This window comes from Pholcus phalangioides, unplaced genomic scaffold (genome assembly GCF_987345545.1).
Source record: "Pholcus phalangioides strain wild (caught in Gottingen) unplaced genomic scaffold, Ppha-v1.0 ptg000004l_1, whole genome shotgun sequence".
Lineage (NCBI taxonomy): Eukaryota > Metazoa > Arthropoda > Arachnida > Araneae > Pholcidae > Pholcus > Pholcus phalangioides.
Genome location: NW_028301597.1, coordinates 5,510,298 through 5,530,173, shown reverse-complemented (window position 1 = coordinate 5,530,173; position 19,876 = coordinate 5,510,298). Strand labels below are relative to the sequence as shown.

Sequence of the window (19,876 nt, the reverse complement as noted above, 5' to 3'; positions counted from 1 at the left end):
TTTTTTGTCATACATCTGCTTTCACTCTAGGGAGGTTATTGCAAAAGCAGCTCCACACGTACTCGAATCATCGCGAATACTACGGCGCGATTACGACATTAAGTACAGAAATGTTCATCGAGAAGGAATTGAAAGATAATACCTTCTAGCTTCCAGCATATAGTCTTATAGGCTGATAACGATAACTTACGGGGGGAATAAAAGTTCAATTATAACTTAGTTTTCAAATACGCAAAAAAATTTCGACGGAAAAAAAGACGACAACATAAACCAAATTTATTCCCAAGTTATTACATTGGTCCGTTCCTTACTTTGCAAAAGTGATAACAATACCTGAATGATAACATTATCCGTGAATCTAATAAGTGGCATCTACGATATATAGAGTAGTTCAGAATTAACTTCTGATCGTCTGAAAACAAAAAGTTCACTTTGCTGTATGGTTTTCTGCATCGAGAATTGGATTGACCGGGCATCAAATTAAGCACGTGCGAAATTGTGCGAAATTACTGCTTGTGTGTGAACTCTATAAATTAAGTCAAGCCTTATAAAAAACAACACAACGAGACTATAATCTTTTTCTTTACCCTTCTTTGGTAGTATTTGATACGTCAGAAAGACAAACGATGTTTTCGACAATACAAGCTTATCGACGATTTAAGAGCTCGACATAAGACACAAGGAACACAGATTGAGGAATGCGAAATGAATTGGCTCTCAAGAAGAAAGAATAGAGACTCTTTTTCTCCCTCCATCTCTCGATTATACAATGTAATTGAACTCGAGCATCTCTAAGATAATTGAGTTTTTCAAGTCTGTCCGATGCGATTCATTGAAGCCGATCTTATATTTCTTGAGAAAAATGCGGAAATGATCTCCGAGGACCGAAATTTCAAAAAATTGCTACATTAATTGAAAAATTAAATCTGAGAACAGAGAAACACTTCGTTCAATTTTTTTTACATTCATTCCAAAAGAAATACGTAATTCTGAAAACGCTAAAATCGTACGGATTCCAAAACGACATTCCAGAAATAAATCAAACCCAACCTAAAAAGTTCCACTCATGATGCATTTTATTCATTCTTTTTTTAATACAATAATCGCCTTTTTACAGTAATCAATGCGGTTTTCTTCTCAATAGGAATTCAGAAACTGCTCTTTTGAAATTCTCTGAAATCATTTACAACAATATTAATCTACCTACTGCAAAAAGCCAAAATGGTATTTTTCTTAATATTGAAAAAGTAGTTAGTGGTGTAAATTTCCAAATTCCATTTCCGAAATATCATTCGGCAACTACCTTATTTAGATCTCGCCTTACTAACAGAGCAAAAGAGTTATCTGTAATAAATGCTAAAGTAGTTGCCAAGGAGATAATAGCACTGTGCTAAAAAATATTCGAGTAAGTTACCAAGGGAATTTTAACTGTATTGGGATATATTAGGGCCGTTAAATATTCCAAAACTGGTGTTGGCTTTGCCAGATTAGCACTAGCTTTTCAGATTCGCAGTCTCAAAATATCAATATAGTCTGCAGCCACTAATTTATGCGTCGAATATTTTATTTCCTATTTTTATTTATTTCCCTATTTTATTTCACTATATTATTGCATTTGTATCATCATCAGACATCAGTGTATTGATCTTAAGTTTATAATTGATTTACAGTTCACATAGTTCCAATGTGATTTGTATACTGTTTATACAAGTAATATATGTATTACCATGGCCGCAGCGGGGGGAGGGACTTGGGGGTCTGCCCCCCCCCGAAATGTGAGAAAATGACCGGAAAAAGATGGACAAATCTATTGTTCTATTACTTTGGTCCCCCCCCCCGAACGAAATTTCTGGCTACGGGCCTGTGTTTTACTATTGAGAGAGAGAAACTTTGTTCTCACTTTATCTAAAAAACTAGAACCAAGCTGACAAAACGAATACTAGATTCGGAATCAGTGCTCTAATATCTTGGTTTTCTGTGGTTTCCAACTTCGAGGCGTGAATGCGAGCCGATCTCCTCGTTAAAAAGTCTTGCCACAGAGAGCAACAGGCCTACAACAATACAATTATTCAATCATTACACTTCACCCATAGTTAGAAAAAAAATGTATGTCAGATGGCAGCACTACACATAACAAGCATTACACAGAAACAAATTTCACGTCAGGTTCGCTACACATACACACACATTCCAACATGTACCGATTCGTTAGAAGTTGCGCATATGGACGAGGTGCATGTCTGTTTCAGTAGTAGTGCTCTAATATCGCTGAAACAGTTTCGGCAATAAAATCAGTGTTGAGCAGTGTAATCAGATTGAAGCAAGGTTCAGTTCAAGGACACATTTAGTATGTAGTGCGTTCTTATCTGTATAGATGGCGCACCCTCCTCACGCTCCTGGTGATTGTGAAAAAAGAAAAAATGTCAGTTGGAATTATACCACCGATTTGTATACACGTGTCATCCTTCTCGTTATGTTTCTTTCGTATATTAAATCGTTAAGTTTTCATTACGTTTTATGTCGTCACTACAAGCATCGGATCACTGGTGACCTATAGGACGCATCTGATTTTGGACATTGAAGTTAATTTCTCCATCGTTTAAATTTCGTTTTCGCGCCTTGTGCTTTCCGTTCGTACGCTCTTCAAAGATGAAACTTTTCTAATCTCCTAGTCTTTTGGATGTACTATATTTTTTTTTTTTTCAAGCCAAGTCTACTCGTTTCTACCCAATATAGAGACGTTCCTGGAAATTCAAGGTGAGGAATAAACTTTCTATTCTCGATTTGCCGGTCTCCATACTTGCATTTGTCATGGCTCAACCTATTGCATCAGCTGAAGTTTCACGAGTTGCCTTTCGAGCCCCTCCGTTCTGGGAAGCAAATCCAGAGATTTGGTTTCTTCAAATTGAGTCACAATTCAAAACGGCAGGCATAACCGCCGATGAAACTAAATTTCACGCCGTTGTAGGAGCTCTTGATTGCAAAGTTTTGAACTATGTTTCTAATATCGTTCGCAATCCTCCCCAACAGCACATGTACGAGACTCTCAAAACTCGCGTGCTGGAGCAGTTTCAACAATCAGAATCTTCCAAATTGCGAATGTTACTCCAGGAGCTTCAACTAGGCGACAAACGCCCGTCCCAGCTTTTGCACGAAATGCAAACGTTAGCTGAGGGTAAAATGGAAAGTGACATTTTGAGAAATCTCTGGATGCAGAGATTACCTTTGCACTCCCAACAAATATTACAAGCTTCTAGTGAACCGTTAATTGGGTTAGCGAAAATAGCCGACAAAATATGTGAGGTTTCTAATGTGTCATCTAATACTTCAGCTGTGTCTCACACTTCAGAGTTTGATGATTTGAAAAACGAAATTGCTTCGCTACGGCAATCATTTGAAAGGCTTTCGCGATCTCCTAGACCATCTCGCGGTTATCGCAAACGATCTCAATCTCGTAGCCGAAATAAATTCGGCGATGCTTTGAAAAACGGAAGGCTTTGCTGGTACCATGAGCAGTTTGGAGAAAAAGCTCATAAATGTATTCCTCCATGTCAGTTTCAGGAAAACTAGTGGGTTCGTCTGTTTCGGCGACAGCTGACGAAAGCCTTCTCCATAGTCGCCTATTTGTCATCGACGTTAATACGGGTTTCCGATTTCTAATTGACACTGGCGCATCAATCAGTTGTTTTCCGAAACGCCTGACTAACTTGACAAAACCTCACAAACTCTCACTGTATGCTGCAAATGGATCCGAAATCCAAACGTTTGGCAACAAAAATCTAGTTCTGAATCTTGGACTAAGGAGGGACTTTCCTTTCGTTTTCACTGTGGCAGATGTTTCACATCCCATTATTGGAGCCGACTTTTTGGAAAGATTTGGTTTGCTTATAGATGTTAAAAATTCTCGTTTGATCGATAACGAAACATCGCTATCAGTGAATGGTTTAGAATCCCAAAACGGCTCTTTTGGTTTAACGCCGATCTCTGGTGATTCTCCATACCACCGCATATTAGCCAAATTTCCTCAGCTTACCAGCTCAGTTCTAAATGCAGTTCCAAAGAAACACTCTGTCATGCACTTCATCGAAACTACGGGACCACCGGTTTTCGCAAAAGCTAGAAGATTGTCTTCTGAAAAACTTGCAGCTGTTAAAAAACAATTCAATGAACTGTTGCAACAAGGTATAATTCGGCCCTCAAAAAGCCCTTGGTCGAGTCCCATCCATCTTGTACCCAAAAAAAGCAACGAATGGAGAATTTGTGGGGACTTCCGCGGACTCAATGCAATAACCATCCCGGATAGATACCCGCTTCCAAATATACAGGATTTTTCCAGCATCAAAGAAGACCTCCAACTATCAACCGCTGAGTTGGTATACGGCACAGCCCTACGCCTTCCTGGTGAACTCTTCCGGCACTCGGATGAGCGAGACGTCCTACCTCGATATGACTTCTTGCAGAGACTGAGAGACCATTTCTCCCGTGTGAGACCAGTACCAACCTCTCATCACAATTCGTCTAAGCCCTTCGTCTCGACAGACTTGCTAACTTCTCCATCAGTATTCGTCCGACAAGACTGTGTACGCAAACCTCTACAACAACCATACACCGGACCATTTGAAGTTATTTCAAGAACTGATAAGTATTTTATGTTGAACATTAATGGCAATCATAAAAATGTATCCATAGATCGCCTTAAGCCATGTTTTATGTTAAATAATAATTTATGTGACACGTTCAAAAATCGGTATATTTCCAGGTCTGGCCGAAGAGTGCGATTTCGTATTGACCCTTCGAAATTAGCTATATGATTCGTAATTATGTATGATATATTTATATATATATATATTGCAATTTTTATTTTTTATTTGTATGATTATTATTCAAATTTTCTTCTCTTAAATGTTTCGTCTTCGACTGGAGGGGGAGTGCTGTAGTGCGTTCTTATCTGTATAGATGGCGCACCCTCCTCACGCTCCTGGTGATTGTAAAAAAAGAAAAAATGTCAGTTGGAATTATACCACCGATTTGTATACACGTGTCATCCTTCTCGTTATGTTTCTTTCGTATATTAAATCGTTAAGTTTTCATTACGTTTTATGTCGTCACTACAAGCATCGGATCAAGTATTTACCTAGCTATTCGCAATTTTTGTCAATGACTTATGAATTTAAATATCTGTGTGTGTCGTCAGCAAATTTTATTCTTTGATAGTAACATTTGCCTACGACACTATTATATTATATGCTAGAATAAGTTACTCAATACTCGCTAAGAACATTAACGTTGAATAGTGCTACCATCGCCTTTATCTCATCAATCGCGTGTCGTAGAGGTATGATTGTAGTTTAAAAATGTTCAACAGGCATTCAAAAATTACCCTGTACCACTTTTGAGAGTGAAAATAATTTTGTAAATTTTTATACGGTCCCCCTGCGCTCTAACTCAGAAAGTTGTTCCCTGTCTCTTCTGAAGCCAACAAAAAACATTCCATATTCTTAAGTGTAATATTCACAGCGATATTCGAATTCGTAAAACGGAGGAAATTTCGGAAAGAATAGCGTTAGCTGCGCAGCGCTGCATTTAAGTAACAGGCAGCGTGCGTGTTAAATTCGGGTAAAACGGTTCTTCCGTATTTAACGCTGCTCTTTCCTCCGTTTTTCGAATTCGAATATCTCTGTGAATATTGCATTTAGAAACGTGAATTTTTCTTTCTTGGCATAAGGAGAGACAAGGCAACAACTGTCTAATTGGAAGTTAGGTCACAGGGGGACCGTATAAAACTTTAGATTTTTTATTTTGTTACACACTGTATTTTCACTCTCAAAACTGGTACAGAGCAATTTTTGAATTCCTGATGAACATTTTTTAAACTGGAATCATACCTCTATGACACGCGGTTGATGGGATTAAAGCCGTGCTAGCACATAGAGGACGCTATGTATACTTATTTCGGAGTGCATCCATCGTCTCTTTTCGGTCTCATTTCACTTTTTTTTTCAATATGGCAGTAGTGAAGGAATTGACAGAAGGAGTAATCGAAAGAATTAATAAGAAAGAAAATCGCAAGGCAATGTTATTCTAGTATGGCAATCAACAAGATTGTAATTACAATATAATTATTCCCTTAAAAACATCATAACATGAAAGAAACAAACAATTTTTCGACTATTGAAATATGTGGGCCGTTCAAGTATTATGTCAGCAAATTTTTAGCCATTTTTGACCACCTCCCATTTTCAGCAAAAGTCAGCAAATCGGAAACCCCCCCCCCCTCCATCAATACTGACGTAATACTTGAATGACCTCTATAAAAGTGTGACTTTGTAACGTCGCAAAATTATAACTACTGGGCCATAAGTTTTTGAAATTTAAATAATATAAAGAAGTCTAAAAAAAGGATTTTGTGTTCTGGCAAAAAAAAATTGTGCACAATGTCATTGGGGGGGGATTATTGAATTTCTTATTGTTAACGTACATGGGTTTCTAGAGAGATTCACAATCCGTCAATCTCCAGAAATGAGAATTTTGATTGCATAAACAGCTTCATCCTGTGAAAAACTTTAATTTTTAAATTTATATTTCCATCACATGACTTTTCCCACCATTTTGGCTTTAGTTTTTGCGATGTCACGGTGACGTTATTTTAGAAACATAGTTTTTTCAATGGAGGAATTCGAATACCAGCGAGGTTAACGAAGTAACTTTTCTCTATAACTTTTCAATTCTTTTATATACAAACACAGGAATCTGTTGCGTATTAGAGGTGGAGGAATTATCCGTGGTATACACAGACTGAATTCACTGCATCGTATAGATTAACTGTTGATACAACTCAGACCGGGACCGCACTCAGAACTTGGACAGGGCACTTAGGTCCTACATCTTCTTGTACATTAAATGATCCGTAGCAAGTACACGTGGCTACATATCCCTTGTTCGATATGGGGATATGGAGAAAATAGTCCGTATTCACAATTAATTCAACAAACCGCGTCATTGTTTCTTTCTGGTGGTGGCTTCTCCGATATTTTTTCCAGCCAAACATACAATCCTATGACCCCCCTCTGTACCATTTCCAAATTTTGTTCTTTTTTTATCAGTCATAAAGTGTTTGAAAAGAAAACATTCCTCCCCCCCCCCCACCCCCCGTAGCATGTAGCTCTTAGATATGCGCGCAAAGGAAATAAAATAAAAGGGCTGCTTTCGTTAATGATCGTGCCGGCAATAAGTTTGATTACAGAGATCGACCCTCTTTTCTTTGAATAACAGCTTTCTTCCCATCTCAATAAGATATTCTCGTATTTATGAAATGGGTGTGATGGATAAACCATCTGTAATTTAAAAGAAGTAATTCGCCAGGTGATCCGTTGACTATATGAAGACGATTTTTCCTCTTCTTAACTCTCGTAAATTTCAGCATGCTTCAAATGCGAGATGGTCGCGAGAACAACTAATATCATGGGGGAAACGTAGTTTTCAATACGGTGGCATTTGGCTACTCGGCATGATGCCGATAGTCACTTGTTTCACAGTGGATTTTTTAAAAACGACTGCAGAACAATTGACGTTGTTGAAAACACTCATGTTTTACTTGTTCTCAATTGGTCAAAAAAGTATTAAGCAACCACCTGATTGAAATATCGCACGCTCCACATAGTTGAATAATTGTTCGGAGAGTTAAGTACATGTATTATATTATTTATGCGGATCGCAAGAACTTTTAGACCGATTTCCCCCCCCCCTTCTTCGCAATTCTCGGATGGAAAATGTTTTCCACTCGAAATAATCGTAATGTCCTACGAAAAAGAAGCTCTCTTCGTGTACGTTGATCTTTTTTCAGTTCGCATTCTTTCATTCTTCTTTCCACTATCACCTCGTCCATGGTGAGCAAAAGAATATTAGGCGCGTGTTTCTTTCTTCGTATTTATTTGAAAATGGGTGAAAGAAATGTATCGAAGATAGCCTTTCTCTCATAGTGTAATTACGTGTCGACACGATGACCAAATAAATGATTCTTCTTCAGCGTATAACTTTTCAGCGACTCTTTGACTCCCTGCTGATTTTTATCATAATTTATGTGTATTGTACATGATTTAAAAGGGTTCAGTCCCATCAAAGAAACTGATCTATACGAACATTTTGTCGCCTTTCTTTTATCTGCTTACGCCGAAATATTATTTATTAGCTCATTGTGCGTTGTTTCTTCGTCTCCACAACATAGAGAATCGTGTTTCTTTACCGTATTATTCCAACTAACAGAATATTCGCCCGAATATCTAGGAGCACAAATTTTTTTTCTTTCACCCTCTGTTTTATTTTCATAAAATATTCGTATGGAAATAAAAGCCTATATCCAGGTTATAAATCATTTTGACTTTAGGGCGTTTTTTCCTTTATAATCAAAGCAAAATATTGGTCAGAGGAAGCAGAATTTATAGTCATAAATATTTATTGCCAAAACACGCCTCTAGAATATGACGTCATAAATACATGATGAAAATTTTTCACCGTGTCTCGGACTGTCTTGGGTTTGTGAGGCCACCGGAGAAAAATGTGTGCAGAATGTCTTTTATACTTTTATGGGCAATAAATCTAAAATATCACCGAGAGGAAAAATAAAAATTCTTACACCGGTTTTATAATCCTCAGCCTTTACAAGCAAATACGAAATGTAGTTTGGTGCTCCAAGAAATACGCGGAGCATATTCAAAATGACTTTCTCGACACAATTGGCGTACGGTCGTTCCTTATTCGTTTGCATTTTTTTTCCTCTCCCCTCACGTGAGGTACTTTGTGCACTTTTTTGACATATATAACGTCAATTGCCAAGAAAGTTTAGCTTCATTTATCTTCGTAGATAATTTTAAACTGGAAACGGAGATACTGAATACAAATCAATCGACTCTGCGCAAAAAGTAAACAAAGAAAAATAAATAAAATGAAAATGACTCGTAAAAGTGATGTCTCAGATGAAATGGAATTGCAAAATAAAAATAAAAATCTCTCTCGCCTGAAAATTAAGTTTCGCTCCAAGTCGGTTAATTATCATGATTTTCATTTTGTTGCTTCTGTAGCGAATTAGAATAAAACAAAAGCACTTTGGGGAACAGCCAAACGAATTATTTAGTCGAAAGAAATGCGGAAGTTGATATTTTTATGAATTCCAGGAACGAAGTCCTAAAAAAAGAAAATCACCATCTCGGAAAGAAATCAACTCGGAAATAAAGCGGCATTTGCAACGTATATACAGTTGGAATCCGATATAACGAACTCCGATTTAACAAATTCTTCGATTCACCAAATTTTTTTGTAATTTTCTACGCTTATGTTTATGTTAATCTCAGCCCCGATATAACGATTTTCCTTGATTTAATGAATGAAAATGTCGGATTTATATATTATATATAAATTATTCGTTAAATCGGGATTCGACTGTATATCATGTTAGATCAGAAAATGTTAGATATGAGAATGATTTCACGAATTTGTTCGGCAGAGTTCCAGAAAAATAAAAACATGATATTTTACTTACAACGAGTTTTTTTCCGCAACGCTTACATTTTCGCTAATTGGCATAAAAAGTTCTCAACAACAATTTTTACATAATGAATAATAATTCTATGTAATTTCTATGTAATAAATTCTTTAAAATTTTTAATCGCATTGTGTTGAAATAGTTAGAAATACTTCTAAAATATCTAACTTTTTGAATTTATTAATATTATAAATTTCTCTGCAGTCGTGTGAGCATCGTGCTGGACATTCATCGTGAGGATTCAGGTTCGAACCACGAATAGTGGTGGTCGGCTGAAGTTGGTTTTCGGCGATTTTCCAACCTCGAAGCGTGAATGCGTGTCTGTTTCAAATTTGGAAAAGTCTCTCCGCAGATTGCACAGACAGACCTTTCAACATGATACATTCAATGAAAAAAATTCAAGCATTTACCATTTTCGCTTCAAAATATGGAAGACAGATGGTAACGAAGGTTTTGGCAGCTAAATTGATGTGAAAATAAATACAGGGAAAAAAATTCAACTGCCTAAAATGAACCCACGTCCTCTCACTTACCGGATGGCGTACATAGGGTGGCCATACCGTACATAGGATTTTTAACATGGGATGCGCCTCATTGGCTAAGATCACTATTACGTCACTAAATCGTCACACTCTATCGTGACTTCGGAACTCGATGTAATGCGCATGCGCGACATATTTATTGGCACGCGTTTTTTCGGCGACTGTTGGTTGGCGCCAATATACTTCCTGGCAACGTTTAATAATACGTACATATACCTAATTTTAGCTGCAACCGGCGTGTGCCAGTCGGTGTAATGGTTAGAGTACAGGGTTAGTGTATTGAAGGTTGTGGGTTCGAATTACAATGTAAGCCCACTCGAATTCTTTTTTTAATAGTGTTACCCGCGGTCTGTTTTTGGAATATCTTGTTTCAACTTACAAGTTTTGCCATATTTCCGGTTGTCGTGACAACATAGTTGATAGTTTCAGTCCGGGGGCAGGGGCCCCCTGTAACGGCCGGAGGAGCGAAGCGACGTCCGAGCGGGTGGCGAAGCCGTTTGCGGGCCGCAGGCCCGCGCCGAACGAAGTTCGGCCTACATTTATTAATAAAGTAGTCGGAAGCATGTTTTTTTGAGTTGTGATATTATATTGTATATCATTATTATGATAATCATATGTTGCTATAAAATTTTATATCTTTGTAATATTTCGTGATCTTTAATGAATCCTGGTGTTTGGCGATAAGTTGCCAAACGTAACTGCCATAGCTCCGAATCGGTAATGTTCGGCTCTTCGGCTAGTACGTCACGAGAAAGTTTCGGAGTTAGAATTTCCCCCGATCTTAAATGACGTCATTGTGATCTTCGCCAATGAGCGTATCCCAGGTTAAAACCTGTGTACATAATGGAATTGTGCTACCGGGTGAGCACGCTCGACCACTACGCTACAAAAGTAACAAATTCTATCTCCTTAGAGCTCGTGTCCGCTGAACGGGACTGTACATAGACAGCCAGACCTAACTCAGGTCAAAGCTCACATTGCTGACATTGCCACCAGATGGCGACTTAGTCGAAGATGATGTCATGTAAGTATCATGATCGCAATTTCCCCTGTAAAGTTTTCATTCTAACAATCCAAAATCCCATTTAAAATATTAATTTGAAGTTAACATCTTCCTACATTCTTTCCCACGCTGAGAATCGCGGAGCATTCATTTCATTTATGAAAACATAATCATGACATAAAAAGCGCCACGCCATAACAACGCCTTGTTTTTCAAAACATCTCTGGCGTCAGAGAAAAGACGACGAAGTTTCATCTTATGAATCACCGCTATCGCCACAATCCGGATTTTACCAGTTGGAATCCAAAACAGCTTTTCCTTTTCATTCCTTGGTTCCTTAATATGTGATGAGTGCAAAAGCGCCTTATCAACCAATCACATTAGTTGTTCATCAGAAGAAAGAAACTGAAACTAAACTAAAACTCTGAATTGCCTATTGAGACAGATAGAGAAACACTCGTTCTCGTGAGTTCGATGAGGGTGTAGTCGTTAGTGTTGAAGTGCTAGGCACTTCGGGATCGTTTTGTGACGATGTGTATTTAATTTCTCAAAGCGCTAAAGGCGCTTAGTGTGTGAAGCGAGATCATAAGGGAAACAAATATGTGAGGTGCCGTAAAGAGATTCTTCGGTAAATGACGTAAAAGGCCATCGCTTCAGGTGGCGTCGAGTGGCTGACCAAATATTTACTTTTTATATATTGTCTTTGAGAGTGAGTGAGATGATGATGTGTTGATGAACATAATAATATAATACAAAAAATTTAAGAATACAACTATGCGGCACAACAATTATCTTCAGTACCTTTTTTGAACAATGTCTATATTTTAGAATTCAATATGATCGCGTTTATCACGGCGCGCGACATAAGTGATCTTCGCATCAACCAGCTGTCGAACTCTCGTATTAATAGTGGAGATTGACATTATTTTCGGACAGAAGAAATCAGCAAGAACACGACACAAGCACAACTCTGACAACATAAATATGTTAGGGCCACAAACGCACTCATAACATGCATTCCAGCATGTACCGATTCGTTAGAAATTCCGCAGATTAATGAGTACGAGGTGTATGTACGGTTAAGTAGTAGTAGTATATACAGTATATTAGGGTGGATCGAAAAATCGAAATGTGGATAAAAGAATCGGCTTGGGGTGCAAAAGTTGTCTTTTAAGCATACTACCATAATGCAATTTTTTTTCAATTTTAATTAATTTCTTCCGGTGCCACAAGACACTTAAATGTTTGCCAAAAATCGATTTTTATGCAAATTTTGAATAAAAAAAATGAGTAAAATAATCGATTTCACAGAAATGATTTCAACATAAATGAAAAATCATTTATTGTTTATTATTTGAATAAACAATAAATTACTTATTTAGTATAGTAGAAGTTGGAAGCCATGGTGAAAGTTGGAAGGAATGGTGAAAATATTCATGTCATACCCAAGCAGTTGTGTGTGTGTGTGTGTCGGTGTTGTCGAAGTTGTGCAGGTGTCGGAAAGTTTGTGTGGAGAAAGAAGAGACACGGCTTCATATTGAATAGGATAAAATCAAGAAGCCATATCAAACATTTTAATACTAAAAAGCATTACAACATTTAGGAATATTCAAATCTTCCGATTAATACAAATAAAAAATCCATTATATAACTTCAATTTTTATAAGTTTTATGATTTATTGATGATTTTTAAGTTTATACTTTAATACCTGAATACTTTGCAAAATTTATAAACATTTTTCATTAATTTACAATTTTTAATACATTTTCATAAAAGTGTAAATTTTTAACTATTTTTGGGGCGCTTGGGCCACCAGAAGATATGAATGGATTTCAATATAAATATTATGCAACATATATATATATCCAAGATACAACTTTCCCGCCCCACGCCATAAGTAATTTCGAAAAAATTCTTTTTTTATGAATTTTCACCAAAATGTCAATTTTTAACTACTTTTGGGGCACTTGGGGCACCGGACGATATGAATGGATACAAATAAAAAAAATTATGCAAAATAATACACCCAAGACAAGTTTCCCACCAAAAGACAAAATTAATTTCGGAAAAAAAATTTTCCTGTACTTTTCGATCCACCCTAATATACAAACTATTCGTAATACGTGCAATCAAACGGCAAATTTCGGTTATTCCACAACGTATCCTGTAGCCGTGAACTTGGTAAAACCTCGTGGATACTTCAAATCAGGGTCGACATTTCGTCGGTACATTTATCTGGCAAGCTGCTTCATGACTTTTTCGCACATTTCACTATGAGTGAACATTTTATAAACGGGGCAGAGCCGGCAGCCAGTTTGATTCAAAACTTAAACAAATTAAAATTACAGATTTCTTCAAGTACACAGAGTGATTCAGAAAATATGGAAAAAACATTAAGAGGTGATAGTACACGCCAATACAAACAATTGCCATCAAAGAATGCTTGATCTAACATGAAACGCAAACGCGCTAGCGCGTTTCGAAACGGCCGCTCGACGTTAAAACGGCATTCTTGTTGAAATATTTATCGGGAGAAAAAGAACACCACGTGCATGCAAATGTAGCCTGGGGACAGTGCCGTCTTAAAGCATGGGTCCAACCGGGCACGGCACGGGGAACTCAAGCGAAGAGAGGCTTCACAAAAATGAGATCTCGTTGAAACTTTCGAGAATTTGTTTGGTAGGGCCTTCGAAAAATCAGTTGGCCCGGGGGCGCATGATACTCTTAAGATGGCCTTGCCTAGGGAAGAAGAAGAAACTGTATGCAAATCTGCGTCACAGTGAGTAAAAGGCGCGGACCACAGTCCCGTAACAGAGGCATCGGACAATGCTATCGCTTCAGTGCTACAACAAGAACATAAAGGCGTGATTCAACCTCTCAGTTTTTTCTCTCGCACGCTCTTCCAGTCCCAAGTAAAATACAGATCACGAAACACTTGTCTTGTTTTGTGATATTTGCACTGGACACATCCGTCCTTATATTCCGGAATCGCTCAGAAGACAAGCTTTTGAATCACTCCATACGCTTTCAAAGCTACCGCCAAGTTGGTTTCTCAACGTTTCATCTGGCGCAACATCAAAAGATTGTCAGACAAGAGCATGCATTGCATGCCAACGTTCGAAAGTTCACCGACACACTCGTTCCGTTATGACTTTGCCTGTGTGATAGGGTCAGTTAATGTATCACAGCTATCGACAAAGGCAACTAAAATCCTTAACGATTTTTCGAATTGGCTCAACGAACAAAACCTCAAAATCTCAACAGAAAAAAAACTAAATTTCTCTATTTCATTAAAAATAAATATCTCCCAGGATTAAAATTCATGATAAAAATATTACATGTATAAACAATATCAAATATTTAGGCGTAACCATTCTAAAATACCTCGATTGAGAAGCACACATCAATGAACGAAAATATTAAAAGCGGCTGGCTTCCATTTTAAACTAACTAAAATAGCAGGCAAATCCTGAGGCATCTCACAGAGCATTAGGAACACCATCTACAAGGCGGTAGTCGAGAGATTCTTAGCTCATGACGCATAGGCGGGGATAAACTTGGAAGTCTGGGGGGGGGGGGCACGATGATGATGATATCAATTCATATATGCATATATACATTAGATCAGTCAACTTCACCTCTGCCCCCCCCCGTATCTCCACCCGTGGCATGACCACTCAGCTTGGTATAAGCATGAAACCAAAAAGAAAAAATACACCCTAGACAGCGCATAGAGGACATTTCTTTTAACGATAACCGGGGCCTACGACACACTCGGACTCCAGGTGATCACAGGCAACTGCCCACTACACCTAAAGCTCCAAATGGAAGCGGTCTACACAAACGCAGTTAGGTTTAAGGAAAACATTCAACCAGAACTTCTAGACTTTGACCCCAATAATTTTGAAGCACGGGAGCATGGTTGGCACCATCACCCCCTCCTGCTCAACTATCCTCAATCAAATTTCGATTGACGGCCACGATCTAAAACTAGCAAACACTCACACATACACAGATGACTCCAAAACCTATGATGACGTCGGGGCAGCCTGATGTGTATACACAAACAATACAGAAAAGCAAACGTTGAAAGCGGCGCTAGATAAAAACATTAGTAACTTCCAAGCAGAATTGTTAGCGATAGAAGCAGCTGCACAATACGCAACGGGAGCAGAAGAACGAGTTTTAATAATAACTGATAGCCGCTCCTCCCTTCAAGCACTTCTAGATCCAGCAAATAGAAACACAATAGTACGTGTATTGAGGCGGCGTTTATTAGATAACGCAAAAATTTTCCTAGGTTGGACCGAGGCCCATGTAGGTAATCTTGGAAACGAGAGAGCAAACTCTCTGGCCAAGGCTGCCATCAACTGTGACAATAAACTTGATAACCCTTTCCCATTAACGCTCCTGAAGCGACAACTTAAGCAAGCAACCCTCCAGATATGGCAGCAAATTTGGGACATAGGAACAACAGCTAGGAAAGTGCAAGAAATTTTCCTCGAGTCACATATGTTGGCTCCTAAGGAAATGGCCGCGGCTCCAAATCAAAGTATTCCGGGATTTTACTAACGTTTTCAAAAAACAGACTTTATTCGAATTTAGAACATTAACAAGCGTAGCCTAAATACGACTACTTCCCCCTCTACCATCCCTTAATTCAATCTCTCCAATACTACTGCTCTCATCCTTTTTTAAGCATGACGTTCTTACAAATCGCTCGTTCGCTCGAGCACAAAGTCACGTTACATTTCTTCCTTTTCAGCGGCTGTTCAACAGCTTCCTACACATATAACACACTAAACTGAAATAGGGAGGTGCCTATCTTCATATAACAGGACACGGCCCATTCCCTTTATATCTACACGAACGGAAACGCCGCAGAACAGACAAATGTGCCTGCGGTATGGTGGGTACCCCAGTTCCCTATGCTACATAGTGCAAATTTACAAAGCATCTACATATGTACAAATGTTCCGAAGACTATAGAAAACAATGGTTCACTCAAATCATCAAAAACAAAAACGCAGCAGCAAAGATTGCAAGTCTTGTCAAATATATACAGGGTGATTATAAAAAAACTATCCCGACATATGGGCCCCTAACTATCAACCATTCACAGAAACTGAATGAAATTTTGGCATAAGGTATTTTGAGGTATGCGCTCAAGAATGATATGGAAAACAACAGTGTCACTCTAACAGTTACGGTTACAGTGAGAAAATTTCGAAAATATCAAATGGCAACACCAAGTTTTTTGTATTGGAATGCGATCTCCATACTGAAAAACACTAAATAGCGTTGGAATGGCACCTGTAGCACGAAAATCCCCGGAGCTAGGCAAGGAAAAAGAAAAAGGGCTTTGCCGTGCACCAGAGCATTAATGTTCGTTTCATTCGTCACACCGTTTCTTCGGCTGAGATCCCAGCCTGATTAGTCCTCGCTCCACAAGGTCATGTGGAAAATTTGTGAAACACAATAGAATGCTTTATTTTATGCTGCTTCTCTGTCCTTATTGGTTGTCCTCACTTTTAGCCTACCTACCGCCGGCCGGTGATTTTCATGCTACAGTTGCCGTTCGAACGCTATTCAGGGTTTTTCACAATGGAGATCGCATTCCAATACAAAAAACTTGGTGTTGCCATTTGATATTTTCGAAATTTTCTCACTGTAACCGTAACTGTTAGAGTGACACTGTTGTTTTCCATATCATTCTTGAGCGCATACATCAAAATACCTTATGCCAAAATTTCATTCAGTTTCTGTGAATGGTATGATAGTTAGGGGCCCATATGTCGGGATAATTTTTTTATAATCACCCTGTACACGCCAACGAAAAACAAAAAATCTGTGTCCACTCCAGGATTTATAAAATGATTTTTTTTTTTAAGTTTTGCAAAAATAAGGTAAAAACATCGACATGGTGGTCGTCATTCATCTTTTATAATGGTGCCCAAAACCGTTTCCTACAGATATTCGCCTAGATTGGTGCTTACAATGAACAATAAATTATTAAACAAGTGTATATTAAACATCTTTTTGTAATATATATTATTTGAAATATGTAAATCTCATTAAATAATTACCATTCTAATTTCTAATTCATCCGTGACAAGTTTTCGGTAAAACGTGGCGATTTCTCTTCATAGACTCGCTTTAGTTCTGAGAAAGATGGAAATCAACGATTATAACTCAAAATACGAAAAACTTTCGTATTTTGAGTTATAATCGTTGGTTTCATCTTTCTGATTTTACTCAAAGAGCATTTTTTTTTTCATCGCTTTAGATCTGCGAACTAAAATGCGTTGGTGCTAATGCTTTATTCTTTAAAGTTGTCGATGAGTTTCACTCGTTCAAGTTAATAAATAAATACAGGGGTTGGACAAAATAATGTGGACAGCTGTACAAAAAACAACACTCGAGGGAACCTGTTGTATACGCCCGCCCTCTAGTGTGGAAGAGTGCCACTTAGTGGGCGATAATGTGCACACATCAGTCTAGTCGTAGCAGTGATAGCGTTCGGTGCGATGTATATTGGGGCATTAAAACTTCGTTATATGGCTGACCTTACAGATTTCGAAAGAGGCATGATTGTTGGAGCCCATCTTGCCGGGGCCACAGTAATGAAAACGGCCATCCTTGTTGGTGTCGGGAGAAGTACTGTGTCGATGGTAATGACAGCCTATAGCAAACACGGAAAGACATCATCTACCAAGCGTAACAGTGGCGAAAGTCGAAGATGACTGATAGACCCGGAAGGGTTTTGAAGCGGATTGTGGCCAGAAAGCACAAGAGAAGAACAGCATCTCAGATGGCATCTGAGATGAACACACATCTACAGGAAGGTGTATCGACAAAAACTATCCGCCGTGAACTGCATGCAGCAAACATACACGGTAGAGCGGCTATTCCAAAACCATTAGTGACACGATGCAATGCCTTGAAACGACGAACATGGTATCACGAACATGAGTATTGGACACAACAACAATGGGGGAATGTCATCTGGTCAGACGAATCGTCGTTCACATTATTCCAGACTAACGGACGTGTTTACGTTTGGAGAACGCCAGCACAAGCCTATGACGTTGATTGTCTCTTTCCTACTGTTAAGCATGGAGGGGGACCAGTGATGCTGTGGGGTGCGATGTCTCACCGTGGTCTCGGCCCACTTGTTGTCCTGGATGGGCGGATTAATGCAGCGGTTTATGTCAGTATTCTGGCCGACCATCTTCATCCAATGGTGCAATATTTGTTCCCTAATTCTCGACCTGTGTTTGAAGAAGATAATTCGCCCGTTCACACTGCTGGAATTTTCGGCAACTGGCTTGATGAACACGATGATGAACTGCAACACCTCTTGTGGCCCCGCTCGGTCTCTTTATCTTAATATAATTGAACGTTTGTGGGGTATTTTGCAAGCCAAAATGGGCAGTAGGTTTCCACCTCCAAACACACGTTCTGAATTAGTGGCCTTTTTGCAGGAGGAGAGGCTACGTATCCCTGTGACTGTTGTGCATGACTTGTATTTGTCCATCCCACGACGGATACAAGCTGTAATTAATGAAAAAGGAGGGCCAACAGCCTATTAATAAAGATTTTGTCTCATTTCACATGTGTTCATATTATTTTGTCCAACCCCTGTACATTTAAAGGGAGATTGAGAGCATCGATCGTGATATATTTCATCGAAAGCGTCAATGAAAATTCGATTTCTACTCCAAGGAAACGAATTGACGCGTTTCCAATTACGTTCGTGCGACGTACATCTTTCACAACAGAATATGTAAAAAAAAATATGAAGGGGAAAAAATCGAGAATCGTGGCTTCGATCGATAACGTAATTACGTTTGATGAATGTAATGCATTTGATCTTTTACGCTTCGAGAATTTCGATTTATTAATTTTTCTAGCGCATGTGAATATTCGGCTTCTTTTACACCCCGTTACTAATTATTCAATTTTCTTTTTCTGAGTTGGTTTTTTGTACCTACACTTCACTTGTCTATTCGAGATGAAATTAATAGATGAAGGGGGGGGGGGGGGGGAGGAGAATACGTGCCGTGTATGGCAGAGTATGTCGTCAGAAAATTGGAGTTCGGTGTTATGCTGGTATTTCTTTTTCTGATGCAGCGGATCTCTCATTCGTGTCCCTTTAGATTAATCGGCGAGTTAATCAGTTACTTCTTAGGAATTATGTGCGCTACTTATTTGATAAAGGAAGCTCTCGTAGTAATTTGCTTCGCTCGAACAGTCCTCGAGGGAAGCAATGAATGTCAGTAGAGCATTCACCGGGATTTTATATCAGAGGCCCTAATCAGGAATGACAATCACTGTAACAACAGCTGAACCCATTTTTTTCCTCTTTTCTACATATATGTGTGTGTGCGCGCACACACACTTCAAGGAATATTGTACTAATGCCACAAATAAATCTTATAGGATTAGAGTGGACATAATTATTACACCATGCTAAGCATTAATTATTTTAATATGACATTCACGGGCATTGTTTTTGTCCGATGAAGCAGGATAAAACGAACGGTATTTTTTTTCCAATTAAAATCGAGTAACTTTATTCGAATAGCTATTTTTCAAAGAATAACATGAGATGACTCGTATACGAATACGTTATGCGACTACGTTTAGTTGGGCTTCCCGAAGTCATCGTTGCAATCGAATATATCTCTCTTCGAAATGAGCACGTTCCATTGATTGCAAAATGAAAAACAATTCTCAAAAGTAGAGGCAGTGTCATGTTCGCATTGTCCCCCCCACCCCACCCCAACGTA

General features: G+C 38.5%; 1 protein-coding gene across 1 annotated transcript; it reads left to right on the top strand.

Annotated features, from left to right (window-relative positions):
- Nucleotides 1-2,811: 2,811 nt before the first annotated feature.
- Nucleotides 2,812-3,570, top strand: LOC149086488 (uncharacterized). Its single transcript, XM_089231777.1, has one exon. The coding sequence runs from the start codon at nucleotides 2,812-2,814 to the stop codon at nucleotides 3,568-3,570; it is 759 nt and encodes a 252-aa protein (XP_089087903.1).
- Nucleotides 3,571-19,876: the final 16,306 nt, after the last annotated feature.